Source organism: Scyliorhinus canicula, chromosome 3, assembly GCF_902713615.1.
Source record: "Scyliorhinus canicula chromosome 3, sScyCan1.1, whole genome shotgun sequence".
NCBI classification, from domain to species: domain Eukaryota; kingdom Metazoa; phylum Chordata; class Chondrichthyes; order Carcharhiniformes; family Scyliorhinidae; genus Scyliorhinus; species Scyliorhinus canicula.
The window spans coordinates 40,790,017-40,807,383 of NC_052148.1; the positions used below are offsets into that span (position 1 = coordinate 40,790,017).

General features: G+C 46.4%; 1 protein-coding gene across 2 annotated transcripts in view; it reads right to left on the minus strand.

Moving 5' to 3' along the window:
* LOC119963925 overlaps positions 1-17,367 on the minus strand; it is a 62,540-nt gene that overhangs the window by 37,146 nt on the left and 8,027 nt on the right. For both annotated transcript variants that reach the window (XM_038793351.1, XM_038793350.1), the window contains exons 2-4: positions 14,997-15,329; positions 2,850-2,966; positions 2,738-2,762 (exon numbers count right to left, since the gene is read on the minus strand). In XM_038793351.1, coding sequence (XP_038649279.1) covers positions 2,738-2,762; positions 2,850-2,966; positions 14,997-15,329 — 475 coding nt within the window. The remainder of the gene's footprint in view (positions 1-2,737; positions 2,763-2,849; positions 2,967-14,996; positions 15,330-17,367) is intronic.

The following is a 17,367-nucleotide window of genomic DNA, read 5'->3' on the forward strand; positions in this document are numbered from 1 at the left end:
AGAATGTGCAAACTCCACACGGACAGTAACCCAGGGTCGTGATCTAACCTGGGACCGGGGCGCCGCAAAGCAGTAGTGCTAACCACTGCACCACTGTGCTGCCCCAACTGAAGTAATATTAGAACTCATAAATGGGAAGTGTTCCCTGTAACTAATCTAATCTTATACAGATCAGAAAAATGGTACATTTAAACATAAAATGGAAAAAATATTTATCCTTCAAACCTTTCCTTCAATATTCCACTTTTAATTTATATCCACAAAATTGGCAGCCCAATACATTGCTATTTACTGCAGAATCATAGAATTGCTACACTGCAGAAGGATGCCAGTTGACCCATGTAGTCTGCACTGACTCTCTGAAAGAGTACCCTACCTAGGCCCAGTCCCCCACCCTATCCCCATAATCCCACCTAACCTGCAAACCTTTGGACATTAAGGGGCAATTCAGCATGGCCAATAATCTGCACATCTTTGGAAGTCCAATTATATCATATTCTCGAAACAAGAAACAAAATTCAAAATTTTTTTCATCCTGAATTTTGTTCTCCAATGGTGTCCACTAGTACGCTTCACACCATCCATGGCTGATGGGTGCCTCAGGGACTGGAGCGAATCATCAGCTCCAGAAAGGCTATTTAATATTTATATGGTTTTTTTTATTACTTTATCAGAGTGACAAAGCCAGAGCTCAGAGTGTGGACAGGGGCAAACCCCTAATCCAACTCCTTGCCTGCTCCAAAAACCAATTCAAATTGATTCCAATTCATGGTCTTGACAAGAGAGACATACCAGATCCAGGCATTACACCTGACCTCGCCCTCATCTTAGCCAAAACATGCACTTTGTTCATAATTCCTTTGTCATCTTTGCCCTAAACTTTTTTTTTGGTGCTCTTACATCTTCTTTAGATTGTGGGGAAATAATGCTTGTAGAAGTGACCACAGTCAATATCTTTAACTCTCAGTAGTGCCTGTTCCCTATCATCTGAGCAGGCAAGGGGCTAAAACTACTTGGTCAAAGCAGTTGGTGCATTGTCTTGATATTGTTGCCAATGAATTACAGGGTGAGTGAAGATCTAGTGTGAAGGTGGAGTGAAGGTGGATATCTGGGGCAAAATTCTCCGACCCCCGCAGGGTCAGAGAATCGCCCGGGGCCAGAGTAAATCCCGCCCCCACCGTGGCCGGAATTCTCCGCCACCCGGGAATCGGCGGGAGCGGGAATCACGCCCCGCCAGGTAGGGGAGAATCCCGGCCCTGGTTTTAAAAAGTCAATCTCAGCTGAGGTGACAGGAGGGAGAACAGGAACTAAAAATGTCCTTAAAGATCAAGGGTAGTACCACCTTAGAACATAGAACATAGAACAGTACAGCACAGAACAGGCCCTTCGGCCCTCGATGTTGTGCCGAACAATGATCACCCTACTTAAACCCACGTAACCCGTATACCCGACAATCCCCCCATTAACCTTACACTACGGGCAATTTAGCATGGCCAATCCACCTAACCCGCACATCTTTGGACTGTGGGAGGAAACCGGAGCACCCGGAGGAAACCCACGCACACACGGGGAGGACGTGCAGACTCCACACAGACAGTGACCCAGCCGGGAATCGAACCTGGGACACTGGAGCTGTGAAGCATTGATGCTAACCACCATGCTACCGTGAGGCCCCTATGAACAGAACCTTCTGTTCTTCATTTTTCTGATGCAGCAGCAGCCAACTAAAATCACTCGAGTTGATGCAACAGTCAAGAAAACCCAAAAACGTCTCTACTTCCTATGGAAGCTAAAGAAATTTGGCATGTCTGCATCGACTCTCGGAATCTTCTACAGATGTACCATAGAGAGCATCCTATCCGGCTATATCGCAGCTTGATATGGCAACTGCTTGGCCCACAATAGCAAAAACTGCAGTGTTGTGAACTCAGCCCAATGCATCACACAAGCTTGCCACCCTCACATTGATTCTGTATACACCTCCCACTGCCTCAGGAAGGCAGACAGCATTATCAGAGGCCCCTCCCACCCAGGCTTTGTCTTCTTCCAGACCCTTCCATCAGGCAGAAGATACAGATGTCTGAAGACCCGCATATCCAGACATAGGAACAGCTTCTTCCCCACAGCTACTAGACTCCTCAACGACTCTCCCTCAGACTGATCTGTTCCCTGTAAGAACACTATTCACGATACCCTATGCTGCGCTTGCTCATGAATTTGCTTTGTTTGGCTCCTTGTTCCGCACTGTAACCAATCACTGTTTGTCGATGTACCATTTGCCAATGTACTCTGTCGATTATTCTTTTTTTGTCTACTATGTACGTACTGTGTACGTTCCCTCAGCCAGATAAAAATACTTTTCACTGTACTTCGGTACATGTGACAATAAATCAAATCAAATCAAAATTCTTTCGCACTCAATGTGCTTTGTGCAGGGTCATTGGACAGAGTGTCTAAAATGATAAGACCTTACAGGTAAAGACTTTTTATGTTCTATACTGCTTTGTGAGACCAACAAGTGCAGGAGTGATCTTCCAAGGAAGTTCGATCCTCCCCTGTCCTAGATTCACCACCTCCTTGTTTTTAAAAGGAGTGTCTGAGGTGAGGCAGGTCCAGTTCAGTTGGAATTCCGTTTTCTTGTTGCTGCATTCATTACTTCTGCATCATTTTCTTTCTTTACCTTTGAGCATTTTGACATATTCATAAATAGATTGTACTGCAATTGATTCATACTTACCTCCTCCTTAAATTAGATATATTTCCTAAAACAAACACAAAAGAAAATAAATATATATAATGTAAGTCTACATCTGGGAGGGACACAAATACATGAAATGCACAACCCTCACCGTTCCGCCTTCTGTTCTTCATTTTTCTGACACAGCAGCACCCAACTACAATCACAATCAGCATTGTGGGACTGATTGCCGCCAACAGCCAAAAAATCAGATTGTTCGTTTGGGCCACTATGTTAAAAACAAGACACATATTGTTAAAAGGACATTAATTACACAAGTATTTGTTCTTATTCATTCTTGGGATAGGAGCACCACCAGCAACACTGACATTAAACATCCTTGGTTCCCTTTGAGAAGGTTGAAGTGGGCCACCTTCTTGAACCGTAACTTACATTTATACCGCACCCTTACTAAAGCTAATTAAATAGTACACAGGAGATTGGATATAATCCAACACAAAAACATCTTTCTAAAGTTTAATTTCAAAAGTATAATTTAAAGGAATAAATCATGGCAGGACAGCTCCAAGGTGTGGTCTGCTCCTTTTGCTCCATGTAGAAGGCTGGGGACAGTTCCAGTCCCCAGGGTCAGCATGTGTGCAGGAAGTGTCTCCAGTTACAGCTCCTGGAAGCTCGAGTTTCAGAGCTGGAGTGGCGGCTGGAGACACTGTGGAGCATCCGCGAGTCAGAGAGCATCGTGCAGAGCACGTACAGAGGGTGACCACCAGACAGAGCAAGAGAGCGAGGCAGGTAGTGCAGGAATCTCCTGTGGCCATTCCCCTGCAGAACAGATATACTGCTTTGGATATTGTTGAGGGGAATGGCCTCTCAGGGGAAAACAGCAACAGCCAGAATTGTGGAACCACGGTTGGTTCTGCTGCAGAGGGGAGGGGTGATAAGTGTGACAGTGCAATAGTTATCGCGGATTCAATTGTAAGGGGAATAGACAGGCATTTCTGTGGCCGCAAACGAGACTCCAGGATGGTATGTTGCCTCCCTGGTGCTAGCGTCAAGGATGTCTCGGAGTGGGTACAGTACATTCTGGAGGGGGAGGATGAACAGCCAGTGGTCATGGTACACATCGGTACAAACGACATAGGTAAAAAAAAGGGATGAGGTCCTAAAAGCAGAATACAGGGAGCTAGGAAGGATGTTAAGAAATCGGACCTCTAAGGTAGTGATCTCAGGATTACTACCGGTGTCACGTGCTCGTCAGAGTCGAAATGACAGGATATATAGGATGAATACATGGCTGAAGGGATGGTGTCAGGGGTGGGTTTCAGATTCCTGGGGCATTGGGACCGGTTCTGGGGGAGGTGGGACCTGTACAAACTGGACGGGTTACACCTGGGCAGGACTGGGACAGATGTCCTATTTGCTAGAGCGGTTGGGGAGTGTTTAAACTAATGGGAAGGGGGGTGGGAACCGATGCAGGAAGTCGGAAGGTAGTAAAACAGGGAAAAACAAAAGACAGTAAGGGGGAAAGTGTAAGGAAGAGAAGCCATAGTCAAAAATCAAAAAGGGTGACATTACAAGGTACAGTGGCTGAGGGGAGCTCAGTGAATAGGCCCAGTAATACTAAAAGGAATAAAATGGGAAGTAAAAACATAAATGGAAAGCGACGTGGCAGGTTGTTATATGAAGATCTGGGTTCAACGACAAGGAAAATTAGGAGAAAAGTTAGGAGGAAAAATAACTTAGGAGACGTTACTGATCAAGGTGTTAAGATTCAAAACAGAGGTATAAAAGCCAACATAAGTGTCCTTTATATGAATGCTCGGAGTATTCGGAGTAAGGACATTTGAGTTGATGGCGCTAATAGATAGAACATAGAACATAGAACATTACAGCGCAGTACAGGCCCTTTGGCCCTCAATGTTGCGCCATCCTGTGAAACCCCTCTAAAGTCCCTCTACACTATTCCCTTATCGTCAATATGCCTATCCAATGACCATTTGAATGCGTTTAGTGTTGGCGAGTCCACTACTGTTGCAGGCAGGGCATTCCACGCCCTTACTACTCTCTGAGTAAAGAACCTACCTCTGACATCTGTCCTATATCTATCTCCCCTCAATTTAAAGCTATGTCCCCTCATGCTGGACATCACCATCCAAGGAAAAAGGCTCTGAATGTCCACCCTATCTAATCCTCTGATCATCTTGTATGCCTCAATTAAGTCACCTCTTAACCTTCTTTTCTCTAACGAAAACAGCCTCAAGTCCTTCAGCCTTTCCTCATAAGATCTTCCCTCCATACCAGGCAACATCCTTGTAAATCTGTACCCTTTCCAATGCTTTCACATCCTTCCTATAATGTGGCGACCAGAACTGCACACAATACTCCAAATGCGGCCGCACCAGAGTTTTGTACAACTGCAACATGACCTCATGGCTCCGAAACTCAATTCCTCTACCAATAAAAGCTAACACACCGTACGCCTTCTTAACAACTCTGTCAATCTGGGTGGCAACTTTCATGGATCTATGGACATGGACACTGAGATCTCTCTGCTCATCCACACTACCAAGAATCTTACCATTAGCCCAGTACTCTGTCTTCCTGTTACTCCTTCCAAAATGAATCACTTCACACTTTTCTGCATTAAATTCCATTTGCCACATGTCAGCCCAGCTCTGCAGCTTATCTATGTCCCTCTGTAACTTGTAACATCCTTATGTACTGTCCACAACTCCACCGACTTTAGTGTCATCTGCAAATTTACTCACCCATCCTTCTACTCCCTTCTCCAGGTCATTTATAAAAATGACAAACAGCAACGGCCCCAAAACAGATCCTCGTGGTACACCACTAGTAACTGAACTCCAGGATGAACATTTGCCATCAACCACCACCCTTTGTCTTCTATCAGCTAGCCAATTTCTGATCCAAGCTGCTAAATCACCCTGAATCCCATGCCTCCGTATTTTCTGCAATAGCCTACCGTGGGGAACCTTATCAAATGCTTTACTGAAATCCATATACACCACGTCAACTGCTTTACCCTCATCCACCTGTTTGGTCACCTTCTCGAAGAACTCAATGAGGTTTGTGAGGCACGACTTACCCTTCACAAAACCATGTTGACTATCTCTAATCAAATTATACCTTTCCAGATGATTATACATCCTATCTCTTATAAACCTTTCCAAGACTTTTCCCACAACAGAAGTAAGGCTCACTGGTCTATAGTTACCGGGGTTATCTCTACTCCCCTAATCATCGTGAATGACTATGATTTAGTGGCCATTACTGAAACATGGTTAAAGGATGGTCACGACTGGGAGTTAAATATCTGAGGGTATCAAACTATTCGGAAGGACAGAGTGGATGGTAAGGAAGGTGGTGTCACTCTGTTATTTAAGGATGACATCCGGGCAATAGTAAGGGATGACATCAGTGCTATGGAGGATAAGGTTGAATTCATTTGGGTAGAAATCAGGAATAGTAAGGCGAAAAGGAATAGTCTGTAGGCCACCAAATAGTAACATTATGGTGGGGCAGGCAATAAACAAAGAAATAACTGATGCATATAGAAATGGTATAGCAGTTATTATGGGGGATTTTAATCTACATGTCGATTGGTTTAACCAGGTCGGTCAAGGCAGCCTTGAGGAGTTTATAGAATGTATCCGCGATAATTTCCTAGAACAGTATGTAATGGAACCTACGAGGGAACAAGTGGTCCTAGATCTGGTCCTGTGTAATGAGACAGGATTGATTAATGATCTCATAGTTAGGGATCCTCTCAGAAGGAGCGATCACAATATGTGGAATTTAAAATACAGATGGAGGGTGAGAAGGTAAAATCAAACACTAGTGTTTTGTGCTGAAACAAAGGAGATTACAATGGGATGAGAGAAGAGCTAGCTAAGGTAGACTGGGAGCAAATACTTTATGGTGAAACAGTTGAGGAACAGTGGAGAACCTTCCAAGCGATTTTTCACAGTGCTCAGCAAAGGTTTATGCCAACAAAATGAAGGACGGTAGAAAGAGGGAAAATCGACCGTGGATATCTAAGGAAATAAGGGAGAGTATCAAATTGAAGGAAAAAGCATACAAAGTGGTAAAGATTAGTGGGAGACTAGAGGACTGGGAAATCTTTAGGGGGCAACAAAAAGCGACTAAAAAAGCTATAAAGAAGAGTAACATAGATTATGAGAGTAAACTTGCTCAGAATATAAAAACAGATAGTAAAAGTTTCTACAAATATATAAAACAAAAAAGATTGGCTAAGGTAAATATTGGTCCTTTAAAGGATGAGAAGTGAGATATAATAATGGGAGATGAGGAAATGGCTGAGGAACTGAACAGGTTTTTTGGGTCGGTCTTCACAGTGGAAGATACAATAACATGCCAGTGACTGATGGAAATGAGGCTATGACAGCTGAGGACCTTGAGACGATTGTTATCACTAAGGAAGTAGTGATGGGCAAGCTAATGGGGCTAAAGGTAGATAAGTCTCCTGGCCCTGATGGAATGCATCCCAGAGTGCTAAAAGAGATGGCTAGGGTAATTGCAAATGCACTAGTGATAATTTACTAAAATTCACTAGACTCTGAGGTGGTCCCGGCGGATTGGAAATTAGAAAATGTGACACAACTGTTTAAAAAAGGAGGAAGGCAGAAAGCGGGTAATTATCGGCCAGTTAGCTTAACTTCACTAGTAGGGAAGATGCTGGAATCTATCATCATTGAAGAAATAGCGAGGCATCTGGATGGAAATTGTCCCATTGGGCAGACGCAGCATGGGTTCATAAAGGGCAGGTCGTGCCTAACTAATTTAGTGGAATTTTTTGAGGACATACCAGTGCGATAGATAACAGGGATCCAATGGATGTGGTATATCTGGATTTCCAGAAAGCTTTTGACAAGGTGCCACACAAAAGGTTGCTGCATAAGAAAAAGATACATGGCATTAAGTGTAAAGTAATACCATGAATAGAGGATTGGTTAATTAATAGAAAGCAAAGAGTGGGGATTAATGGGTGTTTCTCTGGCTGGCAATCAGTAGCTACTGGTGACCCTCAGGGATCAATGTTGGGCCCACAATTGTTCACAATTTATAGAGATGATTTGGAGTTGGGGACCAAGTACAATGTGTCCAAGTTTGCAGACGACATTAAGATGAGTGGTGAAGCAAAAAATGCAGAGGATACCGGAAGTCTGCAGAGGGATTTGGATAGGTTAAGTGAATGGGCTAGGGTCTGGCAGATGGAATACAATGTTGACAAATGTGACGTTATCCATTTTGGTAGGAATAATGGCAAAAGGGATTATTATTTGAATGATAAAATATTAAACATGCTGCTGTGCAGAGAGACATGGGTGTGCTCGTGCACTAATCACAAAAAAGTTGGTTTACAGGTGCAACAGGTGATTAAGAAGGCGAATGGAATTTTGTCCTTCATTGCTAGAGGGACGGAGTTTAAGACTAGGGAGGTTATGCTGCAATTGTATAAGGTGTTAGTGAGGCCACACCTGGAGTATTGTGTTCAGTTTTGGTCTCCTTCCCTGAGAAAGGATGTACTGGCGCTGGAGGGTGTGCAGAGGAGATTCACTAGGTTAATCCCAGAGCTGAAGGGGTTGGATTACGAGGAGAGGTTGAGTGGCCTGGGACTGTACTCGTTGGAATTTAGAAGGATGTGGGGGGAATCTTAGAGAAACATATCAAATTATGAAGGGAATAGATAGGATAGATGCGGGCAGGTTGTTTCCACTGGCGGGTGAAAGCAGAACTAGGGGGCATAGCCTCAAAATAAGGGGAAGTAGATTTAGGACTGAGTTTCGGAGGAACTTCTTCACCCAAAGGGTTGTGAATCTATGGAATTCCTTGCCCAGTGAAGCAGTTGAAGCTCCTTCATTAAATGTTTTTAAGATAAAGATAGACAGTTTTTTGAAGAATAAAGGGATTAAGGGTTATGGTGTTCGGACTGGAAAGTGGAGCTGAGTCCACAAAAGATCAGCCATGATCTCATTGGATTGGATTGGATTGGATTTGTTTATTGTCACGTGTACCGAGGTACAGTGAAAAGTATTTTTCTGCAAGCAGCTCAACAGATCATTCAGTACATTGGAAGAAAGGGAATTGAACAGAATTCAAGAAAGTACATGAGAATACATAATAGGGCTACACAATATATACAATGTAACTACATAAGCATTGGCATCGGATGAAGCAGACAGGGTGTAGTGTTAATGAGGACAGTCCATAAAAGGGTCGTTTAGGAGTCTGGTGACAGTGGGGAAGAAGCTGTTTTTGAGTCTGTTCGTCCGTGTTCTCAGACTTCTGAATCTCCTGCCCGATGGAAGAAGTTGGAAAAGTGAGTAAGCCGGGTGGGAGGGATCCTTGATTATGCTGCCTGCTTTTCCCCGGCAGCGGGAGGTGTAGATGGAATCGATGGATGGGAGATGAATGGCGGAGCAGGCTCGAGGGGCCAGATGGCCTACTCCTGCTCCTAGTTCTTATGTTCTTATGTTATGTTCTTACCATAATGAAATGTCCCAAAGTGCTTTGCAAGAGCATTAGAAAAAAAAATATTATACTGAGCTTTATCAGGCGATATTAGGCATGATCCACTGGCCACATTGCGCACGCGTGACATGGCCAGTAGATCCCAGGTGAAGCGCGCTTCCCGACAGTCACGACGCCTCACGGAATCTATCCAAGTCCCACTTACGTCAGGATCAGGAACCTGCCCACAATGAGTTGGACTAAGCTGTGCTCACGCCAGTAGGCCTTAAACCTACTTAAGGCCTATCTACTTGGTATCTACCAACCTCCCGGATCTATCAGCCTCCCCAGGGAGGCCACGGTTGGGCGCTGTTCTGGACTAGTCCACAGAAACGTGGACCAAGTGGAATGGCACCTGGGGCTGGGGGGCTGGGGGGGGGGGGGGGGTGGTCTCCCAGGCTCCCAGGCCAGCACACACCACTGGGTATTCAGGGATAAAACAGAGTTGCCTGCTGGCCCTCCCGCATAACATAGGCACCTTGGCACTGTCACCCTGGCACAGCCAAGGTGGCTGGGTGGTACTACCAAGCTGGCAGGAGCACTGCCAGTGTGCTGGGGTGGCAGTGTAAAGGTGCCTGGATGCCAGGGTGGCACTACCAAGGGTCAGGTCATGAGGGGGCCCTGCCCATGAATGGAGGGTGGAATGGTGGTATGAAGGATGGGCGGTGCAGGGCAGGTAAGCGGCCTCTGGGTGGGGGTTGGGTTGGGTGACGGGAGGGGGATACCTGTAAGGGGTTTGGGGGGGCCTGAAGAGTGGGGACCCCTAGGGATCCCATAATGGGGTGTCCTCACTTGTAGGGATGTGGGGTAATGCCTATGTGTGTGGGGGGTGACTTTGCCCATGGGTGGGGGACCCACAAGCTCACTTAGAGATTAGGGCATCCTTTCAAAATGGTGACCTGATCTTGGACTTCAGTTTTCCAGTGATGAAAAAAATTCTAAGTGTGGGCTAAACCGGTGAGAAACTCCGCAGGACCCAAAAATGTGCCATAGGGCGCAAACTACCGGCGCCCGAGCCTAACAAAGCCAGTAGATTTCGGGAGAGGCTTCCCCGCAGGCTTCCTGGCAGCCTTTATGCCTCACGGAATATATCCAAATCCTGCAAGGTATCAGAATAAGAATCCCACCCAAAAGATGAATGACCAAATGGTGCATGCCTGAGTAGGCTTTCAACCCACTTAGAAAAACTTACCGGGGATCTACCAGCCTCCCGCGATCTACCAGCCTCCCCAGCGAGGCTGCAGCCGGACGTTATTCATTACTGGTCCGTACAAATGTGAACCGGTGGAATGGCACCCGGGGGTCCCCAAGGCCATTGGAGGCCCCTGTGTGGCTCCCTGGCCCTTCCCCCAGGCATTTTGGTACTGCCATCCTGGCACTACCAAGGTGCCCTTAGTAGCATTGCCACGCTGACAGGAGCACTGGTTTAAGGGCTGGTTTAGCAAGGAGCTGGTTTAGCACACTGAGCTAAATCGCTGGCTTTTAAAGCAGACCAAGGCAGGCCAGCAGCACGGTTCAATTCCCGTACCAGCCTCCCCGAACAGGCGCCGGAATGTGGCGACTAGGGGCTTTTCACAGTAACTTCATTGAAGCCTACTCATGACAATAAGCGATTTTCATTTTTTCATTTCATTTCACTGCCTGGGTAGCAAGGTGGCAGTGCAAGAGTGCCCAGGTACCAGGGTATCATTGCCAAGGGTCAGGGCCAGAGGGGGCATGCACATGAAAGGAGGATGCAGGGGATGTATGAAGTGTGGGGATGTGCAGGGCAGGTAAGTAGTGGCCTCTTGCAGGTTGGGGGTTGACTAGTGGGCATCCTGGAGGGGGGCAGGCCAGTAAGGGGGTGTGGGGAGGGGCCTGAAAAGGGGGCCTCCAGGCATCCTGTAGCGGGGTGTCTTCACTTGGGGGGTGTGGGGTAATGTTCATGTGTGTGGGGGTGACATTACCCATGGGAGGGCACAAGCTCACTTAAAGATCGGGGCACCATTTCAAAATGGCAGCCGTATCTCTGAGATCAGCTCCCTAGTGCTGAAAAAAATTCTAAGTGTGGGATTTTTCCACAAACCCACCGCGTGTTTTTCGGCAGTGGAGGCGGCCTGCCAGCGGGATCTGCTGTTGCTGCCATTGTCAATGAGATTTCCCATTGACAGTACCCCTCATCGCCACAAAACCTATGCGACTGAAATTTCCCACTGGCGTGAATAGCTGGTAAATCCACCCGAAGTGTGGGCTAAATCGGTGAGAAACCCTCCAGGGCCAGAAAAGTGACTAAGTGTCGTTTGATATCGGTGGGGAACTGTCCGGCAGAGCCAGCGGGAAACGCGCTGAAAAGCCCGCCACAAATAATAATAATAATAATAATAATCTTTATTGTCACAAGTCGGCTTACATCAATACTGCAATGAAATGCCCCTAGTCGCCACATTCCGGCACCTATTCGGGTACACAGGAAGAACTCAGAATGTCAAAATTACTTAACAGCACGTCTTTCGGGACTTGTAGGAGGAAACTGGAATTTTACAAGAAATTTTTTTCTAAAGGTATTATTCTGCCTCACAAGAAATATTTATTTTACTACATATATTTACCACTACAATATGAGACATTTAAGAGATGTCGATCTGAAAAAATATTAAAAATGTATTTCTCTCTCCTTTTCCCTCCACTGAAGTATCTTCATAGATCCACAGTTCATTGAATATACAGTGCAGAAGGAGGCCATTCAGCCCATCGAGTCTGCACCGACCCACTTAAGCCCTCACTTCCACCCTATCCCCGTAACCCCTCCTAACCTTTTTGGTCACTAAGGGCAATTTATCATGGCCAATCCACTTAACCTGAACGTCTTTGGACTGTGGGAGAAAACCGGAGCACCTGGAGGAAACCCACACAGGGAGAACGTGCAGACTCCGCATTGACAGTGACCCAGCGGGGAATCGAACCTGGGACCCTGGCGCTGTGAAGCCACAGTGCTATCTTCTATCTCTCCTGTGTGCACAGTTTTTTCAAATTAAAAAAGTTTTACCAACACCACGCGGTTGAGGTTTTTCTTCCCTCCAATAGTTTATTATTCATCCTCCTGTAGTCAGTAATTTGTTGCCTATGATCTTGCTCTAAGAGTACTACATTAGCAAGATATGTAACTGAAACATCATCACATAGCCTGAATCTGAGCTTAACCAAGGTGGTAAGTAGACATACTTTCCAGCAGAGGTCACTAGATAACAATATTCAGTGTGAACCTAAGGACCGGATTTTCCTGGCCAGCAATGGAAGTGGGATGGCAAAAAAAGCATGATCCTGTAGCCTGCAATACCAGCCCGTTGTCTCTGTCCCTGACTTACTTGAGGACAGAGGCGTGAGTGATCGGGAGCGTGGAGGCAGATGGGAAAGTGAAGTCAATATCTGATTAATTGAGGTGAGTGAGGTCATGTGGGAGCTGAGATGTTCACGGGAGTGGGTAGCTATTAGGAGGTCTCTGAAGCTGCAGCCTGACAGGGATGGGGTGGCTCCACAAAAACAGTATTATTTGTTGCAAAAAAAAGTGAAAATATGGATTAAAACTTCCCTGAGCATCAATTAAATTTTACTGACTAAACTTTTTGTAATAACCGTTACGAGTCCAACAGAGCTCACTCAATTGATCTCCCAGTAGGGCTCATGGAATACGAGCTCCCCCTGGTAAGGGTTGGAGGCCTAACAACTGGGGTTTGTGAATCTTGTACTTAAAAGCCGCCCCAGATTGAGACTGGCAAGATCGGTAGTCCCACTGGGACTTAACGTGCTGTATGCCTTTACTGTTTACCAAATAAACCTTCGTTCGTGTAACCTTTTTGGGACTGCTGAAGATTTTATACTTTTCCTGTTCTAACCCGGATTCCAGCTTTCCATTTGCCCTTGGTTGCTTCCGTGCAGCCCAGTAATCTTGTTGAGCAATTCAAAAACTAAAGGGTAATTTAGGATGTACTATGTTTGAAAAGCATTTACCTGATTACTTCACATAATAATATACCATGGTGCTGAGGCTAAAAGAGAAGTAAAGTCCAATTTTCACTGTCTGCTGAGTTAGTCAGTCCAGGTTGCTGCTCCTGATTCCAGCAGCTCTGATGAAAGATAAAGGTATGGGTTCGGGGTGAGGACTGAATATGAGGGTACAGGGAATGGTTAGTTACAGTGGTAGATTTCAGTAAGGAAAGATCTGGGGAGACTTTGAGTGGAGCATAAATGACAGAAATGGCAATTTTGGGGGGGATTCTGCCATTTAGCAGAAGAGTCCTTCCAGAAGGTCAGAGCTTCAGTGGCTGTGTTTATATACATGAGCATGAGATGTGAGAGGGTGGAACTATAGGCAAATATGGGTCAGCACATTCCAGAGAGAAATAACAAATTAAAAACAAAGGGAGAAAGTATATTTTTATTTTTGCTTATGTTAATAGTGTATGCGTATCTTAAACACAATCTAACGGAAAAGTTTCCATGTGTCATTTGTGGCGGGTTTTTCTGGGAGTTTTCCGCTGGCTCCATCGGAGGATTCCCCACTGCCATCTAACCATACTTAGTCTCTATTTTGGGTCCTGAGGTGTGTTGCAATGATTGAGTCAGTGCACCAAAGAACGCCTAGTTTGTGACTAAGTTAAGATTTATTAAATTATAATAATGTGGGTAGAAAACAATACCAATACTACTAAGGAACTGTAGAGTACGAGAGCTAATATAAAACACGACTATCCATGACAACTCCTCACCCAGACTCCCTGAGGTTGCAGTGTCACGTGGTGTAGTTCTATTGCCACCTGCTGGTTGGAGGACTAACATATTAACATACAGAATTGCTTATGCATATCATTACACTGTGTAGTTTTCACTGGTTTAGGTTTAGGTTTAGCACTGGGGAGCTGAACTCGCTGGCCAGACCGGCTCCTCAGAGATTGGGCCGCCACTTTGAGCTTGTGGATCCCCCACACCCCCCACACCCCCCACCCACGAGCAATGTCATCCCCCCCACACAAATGGGCATTACCCCACTCCCCCCCCAAGTGATGACACTCCGCTATGGGGGTGCTGAGGACCCCCCTTTTCAGGCCTTCCCCCTCCCCCTTTCCAGGATTCCCAGCCTTCATTGCCCCAACCTCCTAGAGGCCCCTTCATACCTGCCCTGCACTGCCCCACCCCACTCTTCATACGCCACTCCACCCTCCTTTCATGGGCATGGACCCATTTGACCCTGGCACCCCACAGTGCTCCTGTTAGCTTTGCAGTGCCACTCAGGAACCTTGGCAGTGTCAGGGTAGAAGTGCTGAGGTGCCAGTGTGGACCAGTACTGAATGGCGCCCTTTTGGGGAGGACGTGAGACACCGGGAGCCATTAGATAGGGGGTCTTTCCTATTAAGGATATTGAGATTGGCCTTAATTGGTGAATATAGGTTTCTTGCCAGGCCTGGGGGGATCCAGATCAGGCCAACTGTAGCGGGCCAGTTAGATTGGAAACCAATCGGTGCATGGCATGGATCACGATTTGGGACTCTCCCGCGATTTAACTGGCTCGCTTTGATCAGGGCCGTTAAATCACGCCCAGTATGTTGGCATGTCTTCTATTTTTAACCATCTAGAATTCTAGATGGAATCAGCTCTCCATTCGAACTTAGAATGACAATCAGGATTTACCTAGATGGGAAATATGCAAGTAAACCCATGTTACTTTTACATCATCGTCAAATAAGGCAAATCATTGGCTCTGAAAGTAACTTACCAAAGACATTTAACAATGTTCCTTCTCCACTTGCTCGACGGACCGGTGGCGGTATCTCCACCAACACTTCACAATGATATAATCCCGAGTCATTTTGAACAGTATTAGTAATAGACAGAGTTGAGTACTTCTCTTCGATAATGTATTCTCTTCCATCAGATTTATATTTTCCTTTGTCAATTTTTGTAAAAATGTTCATGTCGTCCTTTAACCAGCCCACTCTAACACTCTCACTGTGGGTGATGTTCCATAAACATGTCATTGTGACACTTTCGCCTTCTGAAATATTGATTGCCTGGGGGAGCTGAATGATGTTTATGTCCTCTGTTTGACCTGTGAAGGAAAACATGAAGACAATGGGCAGAGTTGAATGTTGGCAACAGAGGTCTTGCCTTGGCCAGCTGGTTTGCTTTTCGGGCTTTCTGTGTGGTAATTCCCCTGCTTGCTATTACTGGAATATCAACAGCGGCGGGATGAGATCCTTAAATTACCATGAACTGCCCACCTGTAGATCTGAAAAATATTAAAAATGTATTTCTCTCCCCTTTTTCCTGTTGTGATGTATATTGTTGGAAAATTCAGAAACCAAAGGATATTTTAGGATATACTATGTTTGTGAAACATTTATCTGATTACTTCACCAATGACACAATAATATGCAGTGATGCTGAGGCTAAAAGAGAAGTAAGGTCCAATTCTCACTGTCTGCTGAGTTAGTCAGTCCGGGTTCAGAGCCTTCCCACCCAATGACAAAGAGGCAGAAAGGTGCTGGGGTTTCCACCACACACCCTCCTGCATGATTAAATGCCAGCCCCCCCCCCCCCCCCCCCCCCGTCCCCAAATATTCACCACAGGAGATATTAAACCCAATATTAGCAAACTCTCATCAGTGTTGTTTCTCCAGAAACCTTTGGAGAGTGTATATTTACTAGAACAGGGCATTTCTAGAACGGGGTGGCCAAATGGTGAGCACTGCTGCTTCACAACACAAGGGACCCTGGTTCAATTCCGGACTTGGGTGACTGTCTGTATGGAGTTTGCACATTCTCCCCGTGTCTGCAAGGGATTCTATGATTTGTCTCACCTATCTTCCTCTCATGCACAATATTCTGCACTGCATTACTGTTTTACACAATAGAACCATAGAATTCCTATAGTGCAGAAGGAGGCCATTTGGTCCATCGAGTCTGCACTGATGCTCTGAAAGAGTGCTCTACCTAGGCACATTTCCCACCCTATCCCCATACCCCACCTAACTGCACATCGTAATAGTAATAACATAATTATTGTCACAAGTAAGCTTACATTAACACTGCAATGAAGTTACAGGCACATTCCAGCGCCTGTTCGGGTACACAAAAGGAGAATTCAGAATGTCCAAATTACCCAACAGCCATCTTTCGGGACTTGTGGGAGGAAACTGGAGCACCCGGAGGAAACCCACACAGACACAGGGAAATTGTGCAGACTCCACACAGACAGTGACCCAAGCCAGGAATCGATCCTGGGACCCTGGAGCTGTGAAGCAACCATTGTGCTATCGTGCCAGACACGAAGGAGTAATTTAGCAATGCCAATCTACCTACACGTCTCTGGAATTTGGGAGGAAACTGGAGCACCCGAAGGAAACCCACGCAGACACGGGGAGAAAGTGCAAACTCCATACACAGTCACCCAAGGCCGCAATTGAACCAGAGTCCCTAGTGCTGTGAGGCTGCAGTGATAATCACTGTGCCACCGTGCTGCTAATAAAGCACCAATGAAACTGATGTTTTCCTGTGGTAACTTCAATGAAACATTAGTCATTTTCCAATGTGTCAGCCTGGGCTCAGTGATGTCATTCTTGTTTTCGAGTCAGAAGATTGTAGATTTAAGTCCTATTCCAAGATTTAATCTAGGTTGGCCTCACAGTGAGTACTGAAGGAGTATGCTCCAGCGCTGAAAGCCGGCCCTGCATGGGCGCGTTGTTGCCGTCTCCGCACCGACCCCCATGCAACATGGGGGAGCCCTACAGGGGCCTGGCGTGGCGCCCGCTGATCGGTAGCTGCCGATCGAGGGCCTGACCGCCGTGGAGGCCCCCCCCGGAGTCGGATTCCCCCACCCCCCCCCACCAGGACGGCCCCCGCAGCCAGAATGCAGTAAACCACGCTGATGGGACTCAGTGGAACTCGGCCCGTCAAGCCCGGAGAATCGCCACGGGAGCCGCTTTCAATGGCCCCCTACCGATGTCGCGGCAACCATGCGGGCACGCTTGGCGCCGATTCTCCGGTCAGTGGAGAATCAGCGGCGCGGCATCGGAGTGGCGTGGCGGGATTCTCGCGCCCCCCGGTGATTCTCCGACCTGCCGCAGGATCAGAGAATCCCGGCCGTG